At 46.6% G+C, this 18,704-nt stretch overlaps 1 protein-coding gene across 3 annotated transcripts in view; it reads left to right on the plus strand.

The window, feature by feature from the left end:
* Nucleotides 1–17,821, plus strand: part of Etv5 (ETS variant transcription factor 5) — a 58,734-nt gene extending 40,913 nt beyond the window's left edge. For all 3 annotated transcript variants that reach the window (XM_013114604.3, XM_005071620.4, XM_013114605.3), the window contains 5 exons: nt 657–716; nt 6,461–6,529; nt 6,630–6,799; nt 12,946–13,047; nt 15,399–17,821. In XM_013114604.3, the coding sequence (XP_012970058.1) occupies nt 657–716; nt 6,461–6,529; nt 6,630–6,799; nt 12,946–13,047; nt 15,399–15,620 (623 nt within the window). In that variant the 3' untranslated portion in view covers nt 15,621–17,821. The remainder of the gene's footprint in view (nt 1–656; nt 717–6,460; nt 6,530–6,629; nt 6,800–12,945; nt 13,048–15,398) is intronic.
* Nucleotides 17,822–18,704: the final 883 nt, after the last annotated feature.

The raw sequence follows: 18,704 nt of genomic DNA on the forward strand, positions 1-18,704 counted from the left end.
ATTACCTTCGGCTTTCTCACCAGATGCATTGTTAGCTGGTTTCTAAAATGAGTGAGATGAAGACAAAGCACCGTTCTTTCTCCTGTGACCCTGTATAAGACAGTCTCACTTGCAGGTGGTGGGTTCCAGTGTTTGCCGTATTTGGTAGCATGGTACACATCCACAGAACAAGGCCCCAAAGGCTTGCCCTTTGTCGTGGGTTGATTCTTAGTTGCTTTAATAAAACACTTGTCAAAGCAGCTTGCTGGTGCAGGGAGGGGGTTGAGGATAGGGAATTTGGTTTAGGGATTACAGTGCATCGACATTGAGGGATGCCAAGGCAAGAACTGCCTCAGAGACCGCAGAGGAGCCTGCTCACTAGATTGATTCCCACCCCCCATGACTTGCTTGGTTTGCTTTCTTGCATACTTCCACGTTGACCTGCCTCAGACCCTCCCATAGCAATCATTAATCAATACAATGCCCGACGGGCCAATCTGAGAGAGGCAGTCAGTCGCTCAGGGAAAGGTTCCTCTTCCCAAGTAAGTCTGCTCTGTGTGACAAAAATTAAAGCAGCACGACCTGGAGCGTGAGGGTTAGGGGCTTTGCTGCCCAGCATGTCTTCTGCTGTTCCTCAGGAACAGTTAAAAGTGCATGTGTTTGTGCTTCCCTTTCAGAAGTGCCTAACTGCCAGTCGTCCTACATGAGAGGAGGGTATTTCTCCAGCAACCATGAAGGTAAGGATCTTGCTTTCGCCCTTTTGAGATTAATTTGTTTGGGGGAGGGGGTGTACGGGCCACAGCACATGTGGAAGTTGGAGGATTTCCTCTTCCTCTTTTTTTTTTTTAATACATATGCTCAACTTAAAATTACCCAGTTTCTGAACTGAGCTTTGAGGTCAGTGGTTAGACCTTCCGTAGCTCATGAGTATGAGAGCTAAGGATAGTGATTGTTGGTTACTTTGCACATAGGATTTGTGCCAGCCACCCAAGCACTGAGGATGTTGTCCTTTTAAATGGCACTGGACCTGACTTTGCAGAGTTCCTAGGGCAATGTGAAGAAAGGGGGAACTTGAGTTCTACAATTCCAGCTAAGTCAACCTTAGGGTTTATGTCGGGAGGTTTTACATGGATCCAAGGACATCTTAGGAAAGAATTTTAGAACGGGTTTCCGGTTTCCACTTAGTTTGGGTGGGTAGCTCAACGTTGTGATAGTTAGGTAATGAGTGACTGCTGAGTTTAATGTGAGAGGGAGATCTGGCCTTGAGGAAGAGTTGGCAGCTAGTAAAACAGAGGGGCGAAGATAGGAAAGTTGCTAAGACTGCAGAGGTATTGTGTACAAAACACTGCAGGACACAGCAGAGATGTTTTCTGATTGAGTACACTGAGGGTTTGCCTACAAGCTTGGATTAATGTCTTGATGATTAGGTTTAGGGAATAGAGGGAAAGGCTCAGTGTATAAAGTACCTGCTGCCCAAGAATGAGCCTCTGACTTCAGATTCCTAGTACCCATGAAAGCAGCCAGGCATGGCAGTGCTTGTCTCAATCCCAGTACTGGAAGGGGGAGACAGAGAGCTTCTGGGGCTTGCTAGGTAGTCAGTCTAGCCAGGGAGTGAGAACTCTAGCTTTAGTTCGAGACCTTGTCTCAAAAAATGAGGTGAACATGGTAGAAGATACCCGGCAGTGACCCCGGCCTCCACGTGTGCACATACAGTTTCATACAACCATATACACGAAAGATGAGTATTGTTTGCTATTTAGGTTCTTGTGCACGGTCCCTTTAGAGTTGAATGAAATCAATCAAACATCTGAGATGCTTACAGTTAGGAGCAAGAGCAGTGGGCAGAGTTGGACCTGTGACCTTACCTTTTATAACACTAAGATGCTTGGCTCATGGAGTGCCTGCCACCAATAAGAAGCTCTGTGTGAGGGTCTCAGCACAGCACATTATCAGGCATGGAGGCACATGCCTATAATCTCAGCACCCAGGAGGCAGAGGCAGGAGGATCAGAAGTTCAAGGCTATCTTTGGCTAAAACAAAATAAGGGTTAGCCAAGGTGGCTCAGGTGTTGAAGGTGCTGCCAAGCCTGCTGTCACTGAAGAAGTCAGGACAGGAATACCAACACAGCAGGAACCTGGAGGCAGGAGCTGATGCAGAGGCATGGATGGGTGCTGCTTCCTGGTTTGCTGCCATGGCTTGCTCAGCCTGCTTTCTTTCTTTTTGCTTTTGTTTTTGTTTTGTTTTTTGAAACAGTGCTTCTCTGTAGCTGTGGAGCCTGTCTTGGAACTTGGCTGGCCTCAAACTCATAGAGACCTGCCTGTCTCTACCTCCCGAGTGCTGGGACTAAAGGCTCAGCCTGCTTTCTTATAGAACCCAGGACCAGCCCAGGAATGGCACAGCCCACAGTGGGCGGGGCCCACCCTTATTGACCACTAATTGAGAAATTGGCTCACAGCTGGATCTCATGGAGTCATTTCCTCAGCTAAGAGGAAATTTCCTCTAGCTTGTATCAGGTTGACACAAGCCAGCCAGGACAGCTCCTGAATCAAAAGCTCCAACATGGAGGCCAGAAGTCTGTTTTCAAGTTTGAAACCCACACTCAACCTCAGTTGTCCCTTAGGCTCACTTAGGTGGGTGCTTTTAAATTAAAGTGGTGAGAACCCCAAATTCCAGAGTAAAGATCTCATAAACCTGAGGTTGTGAACACCCGTCAGTAACATTTTGGATATTCAGGAAGCACTGGCTGTTTCTTGCAAGTGACTACAGTTGAGGCCAGGCAGTGGTGGTGCACGCCTTTAAACCCAGCACTTGGGATGCAGAGGCAGGTGGAGCTCTGTGAGTTCAAGGCCAGTTGTCTACACAGTAAGTTCCAGGACAGCCTGGAAAAACCACAAACAAACAAAAGCAAGTGACAGGTTGACTAGAGTGGTTTCTCGGATAAACAACTTTCCCCTGGCTAGGCAAGACCAGCACCACTTCCCTGCTGTGCTCTGATATTCTCAGTGAGTGTCCAGACCTGAGCAGGCAGGCTGTCTCCTGGGCTGCTGGCTGTGGAGAGAGACAGCTGTGCAGGGCTGCTTCCTCACTGTTTCTATAGAGGCAATTGATGTCTGCAGCACATGAGGGGGGAGCAGGGAAGAGAGGCAGGCAAACATTTTGTATAATTACAACATTTAGCAAAGAGCATGCTCTTAAGGGAAATATTTTTAGTAAGATTTTGGGTTGCTTACTACACACAGAGCCCTCTCGTGAAGCCACCCCCGCCCTCCACCCTATTCCTCTGCCCAGTTGACCGCACACATTGAAAAAAAGTAGATTTCAAAAGAGCCAGCATTTTAAACTGCTCGAAATTATCGTGGCCTGGTTTTTCTAGCCTTCCTTTACAGTCTTGACCACAGATGCCTAGGAGACAGTTATCCAGACAAGCGTTTCTGATTGGCATCTCTGATTGCTAAGATAGCCGTCCTGCCTCGGGTACTCACCTGGAATCCTCGTGTGATACTCTGAGTCTTTCATTTCTTTCCACTTCGCCCTTCAAACAGGTTCTTCCTTCCTGAACCTTTATTTGAGTGATTAGATGGTTATAGCCACAACTGAAATAACTGCAGATGCAAACTCAACTGACTTTATTACTCAAACCAGAAACATCTTCCAGGTGTTTAGAGGACCTCGTGTGGCAATAACTAGAAACCACAAAATGTTCCCAAATGATGTTCCTTATAAGCTCTTAAAAACCAAAACAAGAATTTGATCTAGTCTTGTGGGGTTGTGGATGAATTATCTTTCCCATAGAGAACAGTGCTGAAAATAACACGGCATGCTTGACAGGTGTGTAAACTTTCAAGCGGTTCACTTACAATGACTTTATAACGAGGCCATTTAAACACTGGAACACATATGGGAGGTGGGAACTCTATCACCTCCTGGCAGCTAAGGGGGAGCGTGACGCATAAGGAATTATGTCTTGCCGATAGCGGGAAGCATACCAGCTTGTCATAAAAGTCAGTTTGCCAGGTGTTGTGCACTCGGGAGGTGGGGTTCCAGGAGGACAGGGAGTCTAAGGTCATCCCCCTCAGCTATATGGCGAGTTCAGGGTAGACGTGTGCTACATGAAACCATGTCTTAAAGGAATGTCAAAATTCTTGGCTTAAATTCTCAGGCAATCTTGTGGGACTTCAGATATTGATTGAACACTTAGTGTGTGCAAGGTGTGTGGGAACACTAAGAAGCATAGTGTTCCTGAGAATGTTTGATTCTGTGGCAGGGAATGTCAAGATTAAAGTTCTCATGCTGTCATTCAGGGCTGTTTTGGAAGCAGTGTCACTATTACTCCTCGGGAGACTAGGCTGCCTAGAACTTGCCTTTAGAGTGCTGGGATGGAGGCATGAGCCACACAGGATCATGCAGTTTCTTAACAGTGTTTGTCACAGTCTGCAACTATGCTTGTTTTTCCATTAAGTACCATTTACTCCACACTTAGGCACCAGAAGCTATGCTTAAACTCTGTTGTGGAAATAGGGTAGTGGCTCAGTAGAACAGACTACACTTTAACTCATTAAATCCTCATAACTGTGCCAGCTAGGAAACTTGAACACAGTGGAATTAATCTATTCAAAGTCACCCAACCACCAGGTGGTGGTGGCGCGGGCCTTTAATCCCAGCACTCGGGAGGCAGAGTCAGGCCGATCTCTGTGAGTTCCAGGCCGGGCTGGACCGACAGCCTCCAAAACAATACAGAGAAACCCTGTCTCGTAATAAAAAAAAGTCACCCAACCAATTGGGGTCAACCTGTCTCATTCTAGAGCCTGTACTCTTTAAATCCTGTGCTATGCTATGTCATTTATTTCCTGTTCTTTTAATATCTGCTGCCTGCTTTAAGTTGAGGTATATACCGCATAAGAGCATGGCTGTATTCTTACTATCTCCCCACATCAGCATAGCATGTCATCTAAATTTTTAGTGGAGTCCATCAGGAAAAAAATTACCAATAAAATATACTTCTTTATGTGTATGGGTGTTTTGCCTGCATGTATGACTGTGAACCATGTATATACAGTGCAAGAAGCCAAAAGAGGGCAGTGGATTCCCCTGAACTAGAGTTACATGCCATTGTGAGTCACCACATAGGAGTGCTGAGAATCAAACCTGGGTCCTCTGGTATAGTAGCCAGGGCTCTTAACCACCGAGCCATTTTTCCAGCCCATATATGGTGTCATTAATTTAAACAACAGAAACATCATGCCTGAGCCTAAAGACAAAAAGATGAATGACGTGAACATCAAAACAATCTGTTGTACATTGCACTGAGTTTTGTTTTAGGCCCCGGCATCTTAAGAAGGTGCCAGGCCTGCCAAGACAATCCTTCGCCTGAACTGATTACAGAGAAGCCACGCATTGCAGGAATGGCATCACATCCGGGCTCCTTGACCCATGGGGTTTTCATACCACAGATAGTCCTCTCTCTGTCCCCTCTGCATGTCTAGCACATACAGGCTCATAGTCTTCACGGGGTGATCCAACCAGGGACTAAAGAGAAGAGCCCAGGCCTTGAGGACTGTACACCAAATGTAATACCTTTGAGGCAAAGAGCACAGGGTCCCCATCAGGGAGTTGTTATGCACCTTGGTTTAAACCACAAACCTTATTGAGAGGTGTGAGGCCACCTAATGGTCTGCATGGCCATCCTTTCACATGACCCCTTTACTTTGTGCCTCGGCTATTTTGATGCCTGTCTTCAGACCAGTTAGTTCCCATTTCCTGACCCACCTTCCTGTGACAGCTCTACCGTGAGGAAAGCGTGGATTCTTTCCACTGTCTGGGGACAGTGCACCATCGTGTGCCCCTCTTACCAGTCTTCTGGGGGCCTGCATCTTTAACTGACTTTCCCTTCTCTACTTTGCCAGAGCCTAGGAGGTGTGAGGATAGATTGGCCAAGTCTGCTGGAAAGGTTGAGTTACTTTTGGCTGACAGGAAAATGACAGCACTCTACACAGATGGAACAAAGCTAGATAGATAGGTTCCTGCAACACTGGTCCCTGCAAACTTCATAAGATCTGAGGAACCTTTGTAACTCCCTGGTTCCTGCATCCCAAGCCCTGATAGCATGAACCGATTCAGCCCTCACTGAGGCCAAGGTAGTGACATCAGAACTTCAATGCTTGAGTCCTTTGCAAGATCTCTGAAAATTCAGTCTGGCATAGGTATAGCAGTAGGACTCAGGAACCAAAAATGAAAGGATATGGGCCAGTGAGAGGTTCACTGGAGAAACCCTGACATCCCGAGTTCAGTCCCCAGAATCCCTGTAAAAGGTAGGAAAGGAGAACTTACCCCTCTGACCTCCGTGTGTGTGCCCTACACATCATACACATAGAATGATAATAATAAAGTTTTTAATTTATGTTAAAGAATGCCACTTCAGTTTTTAACGATACAGCTTTTTGTACAACATGGAGTGTTAATCGTTCTCTTTAAACTCTTTCAGGATTCACATATGAAAAGGATCCCAGGCTATACTTTGATGACACTTGTGTGGTGCCTGAAAGACTGGAAGGTAAGATGCCCATCCAAGGCTGGGTGCTGAGTCCTGGCCTGTTCAGCGACTGAGAAACTCCCAACCTCAATTACAACATGTGTACCCCTGTCCCACACAGGCAAGGTCAAGCAGGAGCCCACCCTGTATCGAGAGGGGCCCCCTTACCAGCGGCGAGGCTCTCTTCAGCTGTGGCAGTTCCTTGTCACCCTTCTTGATGACCCAGCCAATGCCCACTTCATTGCCTGGACTGGCCGAGGCATGGAATTTAAGCTGATAGAACCAGAGGAGGTAAGTCTGGGTGTCTGGTTACCTTTCTGCTGCTGTGGTGAAACAGTGGGACCGAGGAAACTGTTAAGACTTAACTGCTCTAAAGAGTTAGGCTCTGACGTGGCCCTGAGGGTTAGTTAGGCTCTGTCACGGCGGCGGGAAGGCAGAGCAGCTAGTTGAGGGCTTCCAGCTCAGCATGAGGGTAAGAGAGCTAACACCAGGGATGGCCGAGGGCTTCGGAACCTCCAGCAAGGTCATGCCTCCTAGATCTCCCCAGACAGCACCACCAACTGAGGACCAAGTGTTCCAATGCAGAACCCATGGGGCGTGTTTCTTATTTGAGCCACCGCAGAGGATGCTGGGTGTGAGTGAGTGAGGCTTTTGTGACTCAGTGTGTTCCGCCTTCCCATCTTCTTTCCAGTTGGTGAGCTCAGCAGTGTTGTTCTTCCTTTCAGTAGGGTAGTTTTCTGCATGTTGCCAAATGTACAGGCAGACTTCTCCATTTGTAGAACATGTAAAGTATTTCAACACTCCTGGGGAGGGGAAAAAAAAGCGAGGGACGAAGCCATGAGGAGTTATGCTAATACAGGCTGTGTTCTTCCTCTTAGTGTTTTGTAAGTGCTGCTTGTATAACACAGACTAAACCCTAGTCTGTTCCAGCCTGCAGCTGGGGCTGTATGGACATACTGTGTCTGACAGCCTGCTGCAGCCTGTTGCTCTCAACCCTAGTCTGTTCCAGCCTATAGCTGAAGCCATCTGAGCGTGCTGTGTAATGCATTTACCCTACTACATATTCCTTTTCAACATTCATTTCCTTGATGTGTGTTTGCATGCACACGCACTGAATTTGCGGCATGTGTGTGAAAGTCAGAAGACCACTTGTGGGGATCAGTTCACTCCTATATGTGAGTCTTGGGAATCAAACTCAAGTTGCCAGGATTGGTGGTGGCAGCAAGTGCCTTAACCTGCTGAATCATCTCACTGACCCCACCGCATACTACACATGGCTCTAACACGGAGACATAAAGTCACCAAAGCTAAGTCCTAGAGGCCTAAAAATTGTTTTGTTTTGTTTTTTCGAAACAGGGTTTCTCTGTATTGCTTTGGAGGTTGTCCTGGAACTCACTCTGTAGACCAGGCTGGCCTTGAACTCACAGAGATCCGCTTGCCTCTTGCCTCCCAAGTGCCGGGATAAAAGGCGTGCGCCACCACTGCCCAGCCAAGCTTGCTTTATAAAAACGTGTGCGTGTGTGTCTGGTGTGTGTAGGTGTACCTCGTGTGTGCAGTGGGGAAGCCAGGAGTGGGCACTGGATCCCCTGGAACTGGAGTTACAGGTGGTTGTTAGCTACTGCGTGGGTGCTGGGAATCAAACCTGGGTCCTGTGCAAGAGCAGAGAGTGCTCATAACTGCTGAGCCAACTCAGCAGCCTCAGAACATAAATGCCTTGTTTTTAAGTATGCTATGTAGGATCCTGGTCGTCGTAGTTAGGGTCAGTAATTCTGTGTTGCTGTCATAGAGCACCTTGGGAGGGGGAAATGGTTTGGTTTGGGTTTTTTGGTTTTGTGGGGTTTTGTTGTTTGTTTGTTTGGCTTTGGCTTTTACATCATTGTTCATCATCTAAGGAAGTTAAGTCAAGAACCTGGAGGCAGGAGCAGACACAGAGACCAGGAAGGAGTGCTGCTCAGTGGCCATTGCTACTTCATAACTGTAATCTTACTACTGTTATGAATTGTAATGCAAATGTCTGGTATGCACATTGTCTAAGAGCCACTGTGAAAGGGTCGTTCAATACTCCCCCCAAAGAGGTCAGGAGCCACAGGTTGAGAACTGTCAGCCCCATTTTATGGAGGCATTTTCTCCATTGAGGCTCCCTCAGAAAAGGAAACATGGTTATCATCTTTTTTGCCCAGTGCTATTCACAGAGCCTGCAGCCCTTCTTCAGTGAGGAAGATACCCCCATAGGACCCCTTCTTGAATATACAGCATAGAGAATTAAACCAGCTTCTTAGTATATTACATACCAAAGGACATAATTTTCGTTTCTATTTGGTTTAGGGTTTAAAAATTGTATGGAAAAGACGCAAACACACTCGCTGGCTGACACACGGTTCTTTAATAGTGTGTGGTTAGCAGACGCTGTCCCCGAGTTGGTGCAGTAGAAATGGGAACAGCCCTCTTGGGAAGCATTCCATTAAGGACTGCAGAGTGAGCAGCAGAAGGCAACAACCTGACACTATGTTTGGAAGAAGGACATGGTCTGAAAGTTGAGATAGGAAAAGGAGGGGGAACGTGGAATAGAAACTTGGGGCCTCCTGCAGGCTCCGTTGAAAGTGGTATAAAGCATGCGTTTCTGGGGCTAGGGAGGAGGTTCAGTCCGCGAAGTGGCTGCCGCACAAGAACAGCAGTTCCAGTGTATATCCCGGCACCTATACGAAAGCCGGGCCCAGTGCCACACTTCTGCAATCCCAGCACTCCTCCCAAAGACAGGTGGATCCCTGGAGCTCATTGGCTGTCCAGCCTAATCGAGTGAACGAGTTCCAGGTTTAGAGAGAAGCTTGATCTCAAAAGTGGAGAAAACCGAGGGAGGTACAGAACTCGGATCTCTGGCCTCCGTGTGAGCACAACACCACGTACACACTCGTGTGCAGACACAAATATGTCTGTGGCGTCCCGGTCTCCTGTTTAGTCACAGAAATGCCGTCCACATAGAGTGCCACAGGCAGCCTCTGATTGGGCTAGGTTGTCTAGGGACGGAGGCTGAGCCTCCAGCTGAGCTTGAGGGCCACTGCCCCTCATAGGCCATTCCTCCCTCGTTGCTTCCCGAGTGATATGGCCTGACTTGGTGATAGGATGGTGCCTTAAGGCTTTTGGAAATGAAAGTAAGCCTGTCTTGTGGGCAGCCCTTATTGATTCATCTCATTCCACAAACTGGAGCTTTTATGACCCTTATTGCCACCGCCTCGGGCCTGAGCACAGGCTGTCCAGCTGCAGGTAAACCTGGTTATGAGCCTCAGTAAGGCTGTTATTGAATCTTCTGCTTTCCTACCAGCGGTAAGGAAAATGATGAACAGATGGCAGAGGGCCCCTGCTTTCTTATTTAATGGAGGAACTAATATTAACCCAGAATGCTCATAAATGCCAAGTGGCTCCAAGTCACATGGGTAAACCTTTGGTGGCCCTGAGCCTTTCTGTTGATGGAGCAGCATTTTTTAAATAATTATTATTTTAATTGTGGGGGTGTGCCACATCAGAAGACAGCCCACAGGGATGAATTGTCTTTCCAGCACATGGTTCCCAGAGAGCCAATCCAGGGAGGCAGATGCCTCCACCCACTGAGCCATCCCACCACCCCCAGCATTGTTTCTCTAGGAATTGCTTTTTACTCCCTGCCTTGAGGTCCCTGGCATTCTCGGGCTCCTTGATGCAGGGCCCTTTGAAATCTTGGGGGCACTGAGCCTTGTGGCCTGCACAGTGCTTGACTTTCCCTCTTCTCTTCTTTGTGTAACTGTGACAGCCCTGTCGTTGTTGGTGTCAGGAAGATACCCCCAACTCCTGGGGAAAGCTGTAAGGACTTGTCACGGGGGAGCTTAAAGGGTGAAGCCGAGGAGGAAGCTGTTGGGGATGTAATTGTAGGCAGCTGTGTGGCTGAGTAGTGCACTCTGGGTAATTATCCATAATATCCATTACACTGTGCATGGAAATTGTGGTTTTAGAACTGCGTTTTGGCAGGCCCCCTAATCAAATGTCTTTTGATAGGCGTCCAGCTTAGCAACCTCTCCATTATGACTGACTCGGCTTTAATCTGGAGCCGTTTTAACTGTGAATCTGCATTAATATGAATATTTGTTGGGGGGGTTGGGTTGTTTGTGGAACATGAGGTGGATTTGTGATGCCATGGGAGGTTTTTAAAGGCTGGGCTGCTAGAAAGAGCCGCTCCTGGTTCCGTGACCACTTACTTCCTCTTTGAAGAGGAATAGGTGAGTCCTCTTTAGCCTCGGCTCCCGAAATGTGTATCCTATGACTTAGTCCTTGGGAAGTAGAACCAAGGAGCAAGCTGTCAATATGCTCTCATCTGCTCCTCCTAACACCTAACAGGGACTGCCCAAGTCTACAGCTGCATCACGAATTGCAGTGTGCTGGGGCCACTGAATCATAGGGCACCAGCCTGGAGGATGAGTCAGTAACTATAGCTACCAGAGCAGCTTTGAAATCTGCACATACATAAAACCCCTCTCCAGTAAGCTGTTGCGTGTTCTGGCAGCGATGGGAGGCCACCACTCAAGCTAAAGACTAGGCAAAATTGGTTTTCTACCACCCATTGGAGGAAAGGGACAAAGCCAGCTGCCTTGACATTCCCTGTCACTTGTGACAGACAGGTTGGCAGTGAGCTTCAGAGTGTGGGTTGCTTTTGAACCTTTCAGGACTGAGATTAACTTAGCAAATTTCTCTTTTACCAATATTTCCATTGATTCACAATATATACCTTTGCGGGATGGACTGGCACACAACTTTAAACCCAGCACTTCAGAAGCAGAAACAAATGGACCCCTGTGAATTGAGACCAGCCTGGGCTACCTAGTGAATTCCAAGCTAGCCACAGCTGCATAATAAGACCCTGTCTCAAATAAAAAAGACTTCTAACCAGGATTCAGTTTTTGTTAAGTTTTGCCTTTGGGGATTTTTTGACGATAGACTTATATTGATAAAAAAATGGAACAGAAAGGGGGAAACCAAGATTTGTGGTTGCCTGAGAGACACGAAACAACAAACGGAAATTGAACTTGTGTGGGATTTCTTGCAAAGTAGAAACATGGCTGGTGGTGGATTGTTCGGATATAATTAGTACAGATGAGTTCTTCCTTCCCAAATTGACTCTGGTGTTTGCTACAAGCAGTCATTTTAGAACCCTGAATTCCAAATATTGGATGTGAACTGCTGTTTGTTCTCAACTTACCTGTATGTTTAACCTTTGACTTTTTTGGCCCGAGTTTGTCTGTATGTCTGCTCCTCCTAACACCTAACAGGGACTGCCCAAGTCTACAGCTGCATCACGAATTGCAGTGTGCTGGGGCCACTGAATCATAGGGCACCAGCCTGGAGGATGAGTCAGTAACTATAGCTACCAGAGCAGCTTTGAAATCTGCACATACATAAAAAAGAGCAAGTTGGGGTTGTACATGTCTGTGATCCAAGCAACCAGGAAGAATAGGTGGGAAGATTTGAGAGTTCGAAGCCAGCCTGGCCTATATAGAGAGATCCTATCTCCAAATAACATAGAAAAACATCAAAAGAATGTTGTTAGGTGGTCTTTTTTGAAAATTTTAAAGGTGACTAAAATGAAGACATCAGACAGCTCGTGTTTCCACGGTTGATCTGCCTTGATAGCTGCCCTCCTAAGTGGGGTTGTGAAAGTTTAGATTCTAGAAACAGAGCTTGCTGCCCTGATAACTGAGTAGACTCTAGTAGGAAATCCTCCTGCTATAACGCCTTTGCCCAAAGCTCCAATTACATCTCCCCAGCCCTGCACCTCAAGTGGACTGGGTTGCTGTGATGCACTTTAGAGCTGTGTGAGAAGCCCTGTTAATTTTTCATTAAATGGATAATGGTGCTGTGTGCCTTACTGTCCATTCTGTGGGTCTGCTGGGAGTGGAGGGCTGGATGGCAGTAGGCCGATACGATCTGAACCCCCTTAGTCCATGAGCTGCAATAAGTAAACATCTCCCAGCCCCTCTCCAATCTTATTAGAATTGAACTTCTGCTCTGCAGGCCCATTAGCAAGTCACTAGCATGTTCCTAATGTTTCAGGAATGACCGTTCTAATTATTCCTTATTGACTGCTACAGAAACCATAGCACTTAGAGGCAATATGTTAATGGTCCGGGAGTATTGGTCAATAATTCATAAATGGAGAAACAGTAGAGAGCCTGTATCCTCTGGGATGCTAACCAATTCCTCCACAGTCTTACAGTATCAGGAGTCTTATACCCCCAGGTCTCACCTCCTGAACACTGTGACCGAATCATCATCACCTTTACAATATTTGATCTTGAGAGAATTAAGCGCATTACTTTCCAAATTAGAGAAGCCAGTCATCAGCCAGACCAGTTGAGTTACAGAACTGTCAGTCCTGGGAATGTGTTTGCATCTTTGCTGTCTTGTCATTCCAGGTGGCTCGGCGTTGGGGCATTCAGAAGAATCGGCCAGCCATGAACTACGACAAGCTGAGCCGCTCCCTGCGCTATTACTATGAAAAGGGCATCATGCAGAAGGTGAGAAACACAGATGCTCAAACCTCTCTGCCTCCTGCGAGGGGCTGTCCTTAACCTCTGTGATAAGGCCACTCACAGTAACTGGAAGAAAGCAAGAGCCTCATAAATGAGTCTGGAAGAAAAGAACCTGGAACACACAAAAAGACAGAAATTACAAGATGGAGTGGTACCTAAAATGTCAGCACTTGGGAGGTAGAGGCAGAAGGATCATAAATTCAAGGCCAGTTTCACCTGTATCAAATTCTAGGTCAGCCCAGGCTACATAAGATCCTGTCTCCAAAAAGCGAAAATAAAAAGAGGCAAATAGGATATTTTAGCGTTTTTAGATCTGGAGAGATGGATGGTTCAACATTGAGAGTACTTGCTGTTCTCCTGGTACTTGAGGCCCTAGCCCTCACATCAGACGGCTCCCGGAGATCTGATGCCATCTTCTGGCCTCCAGAAGTACTGCACACATGATACACATATACACTTGGGCCCACATGTGTACACATTAAAAAAATGAACACTTTTTAAAAGTCCTTTTAATGGCAGAAGTTGCATGTGAACCACACAAGAAGAAATTGGCTTCCTTTAATTTTCTCAAACTACCTCCAGTTACAGAGTACTCACACTCAGGCCAGCTACTGTTGTGTATTTAAAGGAAGATATGAAGGAATCCACTTAAGATCTCTGCTCCATATTTCTTGATATCTTAGTAGTTCAAACATTTGGGGCACAGCTATCTACATAGACTTTGCCAGTTAATCTGTGCAGCTATCCTACAGTCAATTTTATGGTTTTTTTTATCCTCCCTCAGCCCACTTAGTATCAGATGAAATATAGGAAATATAGGAAAAAGCTTTTCATTAGTTACTTTTCTGTTGCTCTGATTAAAACACCATGACTAAGCTGGGCAGTGGTGACACAAATCCCTGCACTCCAGAGGCAGAGACAGGTGGATGTCTGTGAGTTCAAGGCTATACACGGAACCCCTGTCTTGTGAAGAAGGGGAGGGAAAAAACCACCATGACTGAAGCAACATATAAAAGGGAGGATTTATTTGAGCTTATGGTTCAGGAGAACAAGTTGTCCATCTTACTGACTTGATTTCTGAGCTGGAGCTGAGAGCCCTGCATCCTGCAGGCAACAGGAAGACAGCTGATTTTCACACTGAGTGAAAGCTTGAGAAAAAGACCTTGAAGTCTGCCCCCACAGTAACACACTTCCTCCAACAAGGCCACGCCTCCTAATAGTTCCCTTTGGGGGCCATGCACTTTCAGACCACCATGTGTATTTATATCCAGTCCTTGTGTGGTGGCCTGCAACAGTCCAAGAGCAGCGTGTCTCCCAGCACTGGTGCTGTCACTAAGTCTTAATTCTACTAAGAGGACGTGAACTACCTTTGACACTGTCGGGTTATTTTACCTTTTAAACCATCTCATCCAGCCATGGGTATAACAAAGCAATGAGTAGCACATTATTATTACTTAGATACTTTCAGTCCCATTAGTCTGAAATTATAGCGAAGCATTGCGTTTTCACTGTAAGGGATATGAGAAGTCACATGACCAAAAAGGATAAATAAGAATGTTAGGATCTGAACCAGCCAAAGCCAGACTCCTGGGTTTTCCCATGCTTATGTAATCGGGAACTTTAGCTGCCTTCCTTGCAATGCCTGACAGTTAGATTTGCCTGTCAGGAGTCTGTCCCTTCTCTCAGTTTTGTCAAGCAACAGAACCTGGGTGAGCTGTGTGCAGAGGCCCGTGGTTGAGATCGGCAGTCTTCCTCATCATTCTTACTCTTTGAGGCGGGGACTCTTCAATAAAACCCGGAGTTTGCTGAAATAGCTTTAGAGATCGGTTCATGGGTATAGGACCTATTTGTAATTCCAGCCTCAGAATTCAGCTGAACCAATCTCAGCCATGGGCCTCTGTACATACATGTATACACACCACACACACACACACACGGACCTCTAAACCCTTCAAAATAGCACATCCATCCTGGGAAAACTGTAAACTTTGGAGGTCATTGGAAATGTGGTTTGGCATCTGCATTGTACATTTAAGCCCCTGTCAGCCCTAGGGCAACCAGGCTGCCTGAGCGAGCTGTCAGTATAAGACAGTGAGACTTGCTGCTGAAGGAGCCCAACTGGCATGCATTTGAAATTCAAATACTGTCTTTTAAAATACTGAACTGTGTCAACAAAACCCTTGGCAGGTAATAGGTCCCTGAGATGCGATTAGAATAATCAACTAGTAATTAACCCTTGGTTCTTGACTCCCTGAGAGATTGGTGTCTTAAAACATTCTTTGCTCAGGCCCCATATGTTGTCCCAGCTAAGCCTTGTATGGTGTGTTCTCATGCAGGTGGCTGGGGAACGGTACGTCTACAAATTTGTCTGTGACCCGGATGCGCTTTTCTCCATGGCCTTCCCAGACAATCAGCGCCCATTCCTGAAGGCAGAGTCTGAATGCCCCCTCACCGAGGAAGACACCCTGCCACTGACTCACTTTGAAGATAACCCTGCTTACCTCCTGGACATGGATCGATGCAGCAGCCTCCCCTATGCTGAAGGCTTCGCTTACTAAATTTCTGGATGGCTGAGTGGCCACACCCCAGAGCTAGCAGTCCCCATTCAGGCAAATGAGGGCAGTGGTTTTGTTTGTGTTCTTGGCTGTTCCTAAAGCTTGCCCTCTGAGTATTATCTGGAGAACCCAAGCCATCTCTGGATTGACACCCTTAAAGACAAATACCTTGGCTAGGGAGTGGGAACAGGGAGAGGCAGAAGAACCACCAAGCAGCTGGTGATTCTGATGAGATTCTTGGGACGAGATGAAGGTGGAGCCTCCTTGCCAGCATGGACCATAGGTGCAGAGCAATACCTTGTTCAGGTTAGCGCCCACGAAAGGGGACCTAGTGTACGACAATCTGCGTTGATCACGGACTGCTAAATGCCTTCTCGTAGAAGGGCTTGGACTTGCACAATTCTTTAGAAAGAAACCGCACACCCATAGGAAAGTCGAAAGATTAGTAGGTTGGGAAGCTCAGATCACGAAGGCTTGAAATCTGTAAAACTCCTGTGGCTCAGTTTGAAGTGTTCCCCCTAAGTCCAGAACTGGGGAGGCCAGGACAGCTGTCACCCACTGCGTACCGCTCCTTGAGCCTTCCAGCCAGAGTGGTCACCAAGTAGATCAAGCCCCTCCCCCTCGTAGTCACGTGGCTGAGTGCAGATGGCTTTCCTTCTAGAAGAAGAGCAGTTAACACTTGACAGTATTTTGTTTTGCTTTGGTTTGGGGGGGGGCTCATTTTGTTTTGGTGGTTGTTTTGGAAAAAACAGTTTATATAAACTGATTTTTGTAGTTTTGGTATTTAAAGCAAAAAACAAAAAAACAAAAACAAACTTTTGGTAACTGCACTATGTCCCTTAGGCAGGGCTGTGCCCACTTACGAAGACGTTGCAGCTTGTAGGGGCTTTGCTGGGGCTTCCTGAACTTCACCATGTAGAAGCCTGCTTGGTGCTTTCCGCACCAGACAACCTGTTGAAACATTTACATCTGATTTGTACATTTTTGAAGTGTGCAGGGCAGCCTGGACACAGCTTAGATTCTATGTGTATAGTTCTCCTTGCTCACTAACTTGCCCTCTCTGGGAAGCAGATGTACATACTACACGTCATGTCCATATAACAACTGGTCACCTGGTGGGAACCCTATAGGCATCAGTCTCTGTTTTCCTTTTTCTTTCTGTTTTGAACCTTCCACCCTGCATAATGGTTCCCTGGGGTCTGAAACTTACCTGTCACTGATGGGTAAAAACAGTGCTAGCCTAGCATTCTGGCTTCCTGATACTTTTTTTTTTTAATTTTTATTCTGATTGCTGTATTATATTGGGAATGTTTTAAACAGCCAAACTAAAGCTGTATGAGACTTGGGTTTGGAGTGGAGGAAAAGTCACCAGGAAGGGCCAGTACCTTGCTGCCCGCTGCCCTGTTGACTGGGGTGTGCTACCCTTGACACTCCACACCCATTAAGAGTGTTCCTCCATGCAGGACAGAGCTGACTGAGTGTGGGACATGCTCTCCTGTCCTACAGTCAGGCACTCCGTAGCCCTCTCGTGACCCACACACAGCACATTTGTGAAGAGGTTCACGGGTATACGGGTGCATTTTATGGCTATGGGAAATTAAGGTTTTCTTCCTGAAAGCTAGTCAGCCCACAGAGGTGTCAAGCCGAAGGTTGGGCCTTAATTAGCATTGTACTCTACTGAAAGAACTCTTTCTGAAGTATATTTATAGCTTTCTAATCTACACATAGTCTATACATAGATGCGAATTTTACCCAGCTGGCTAGAGATTTATTTGTTGTAAATGCTGTATAGATTGGTTTTTTTGTTTGTGTTTTCCCTTCCTCTCTTATACTGGTTTAGGGGTTTTTTGTTTTGTTTTTTAATGAACTTAACGCTGTCTTACTGGGTATGAAAAGAATCTTCTGTAGCCTGAGCTGCCCCTCCCCTGCTGTGACTGCACAGCCTGTGCTGTCAAGGGACATAGGACAGCGGCGTCACGTTGCATTCCCATTGGACTCATGTACCTCCCAGATAGCTGTTTCCTTCAGGGTGTGGGGCTTGTTTCATTCATTTGCTTCTTTTCCAGAGTGTGGAAAGTCTACAGTGCAGAAAGCCTTTAGCCTGCCAGTTGATTTGAAAACTCCCCCTGCGCAGGGCTGTGTACATCCTGCCGAGCTGCGTTATATTCTGTACTGTGTACAATAAAGAAGTTTGCTTTCCTTTACACGTTCTTAAAACCCGTCTCTTTCTTGCCCTCAGTGTTTTAATTTTCAAGTAATCAAGAGCCCCTGGGCTTCCTCTCATTACCCTACCCCTACCCGACTTCCAGCCTTTCGCCTTACTAACGGATGATGGAGTTGAAAGAAGTGAAGGGTTAAAAATCTGATCTCTGAGACCAGCCTGGTCTACAGAGTGAATTCCAGGACAGAGCTCCATAGAGAAACCCTGTCACTAAAACGAAAAATCTGATCCAAGGGGTTGGTGGCAGAGATCCTACCCCAGCACACAGTGAGTTAGAATCGGGCCCCGTAGGACCACTAACTGACTTTTTCCCTTTAAAGCTTGATTTGTTTGAACTTTGGATTGTGTGACAAGATTAGCTAGGCAGGGATATTTTTCTGTAACAGTTTCTAACTCAGCCACTTTGGTATTTCAGAAACCGGTAAGCACAAAGACCATTTTCCTAATTTCCTCCCAATAGATTTTGCTTTGGACAAGTGAAATAATTTTATTGATGGTTGTCTCAAAAGAACTAGGTCGTTTGTTTTCATTTTCCTGGTCGGTAGGTGTCTTTCCTCAGTGTCCATCTAAATGACATATGACATGTGAATACCACACACATGCCGCACTTGGGAGATAACGTGGGAAGAAATCATCGGCATTTGTACATAGCATCTCCTGTGCGCGTTTCCTGTCTCATCCTTGCTATGCACTTTTAATTTGAGGCATTCAAGACTCCTATTACATGCTGGACGCACGCCTTTAATCCCAGCACTCGGGAGGCAGAGGCAGGTGGATCTCTGAGTTCGAGGCCCGGCTGGTCCGACAGCCTCCAAAACAATACAGAGAAACCCTGTCTCGTAAAACAAAACAAAACAAAAAGACTC

Source organism: Mesocricetus auratus, unplaced genomic scaffold, assembly GCF_017639785.1.
Source record: "Mesocricetus auratus isolate SY011 unplaced genomic scaffold, BCM_Maur_2.0 Super-Scaffold_100008, whole genome shotgun sequence".
NCBI lineage: Eukaryota > Metazoa > Chordata > Mammalia > Rodentia > Cricetidae > Mesocricetus > Mesocricetus auratus.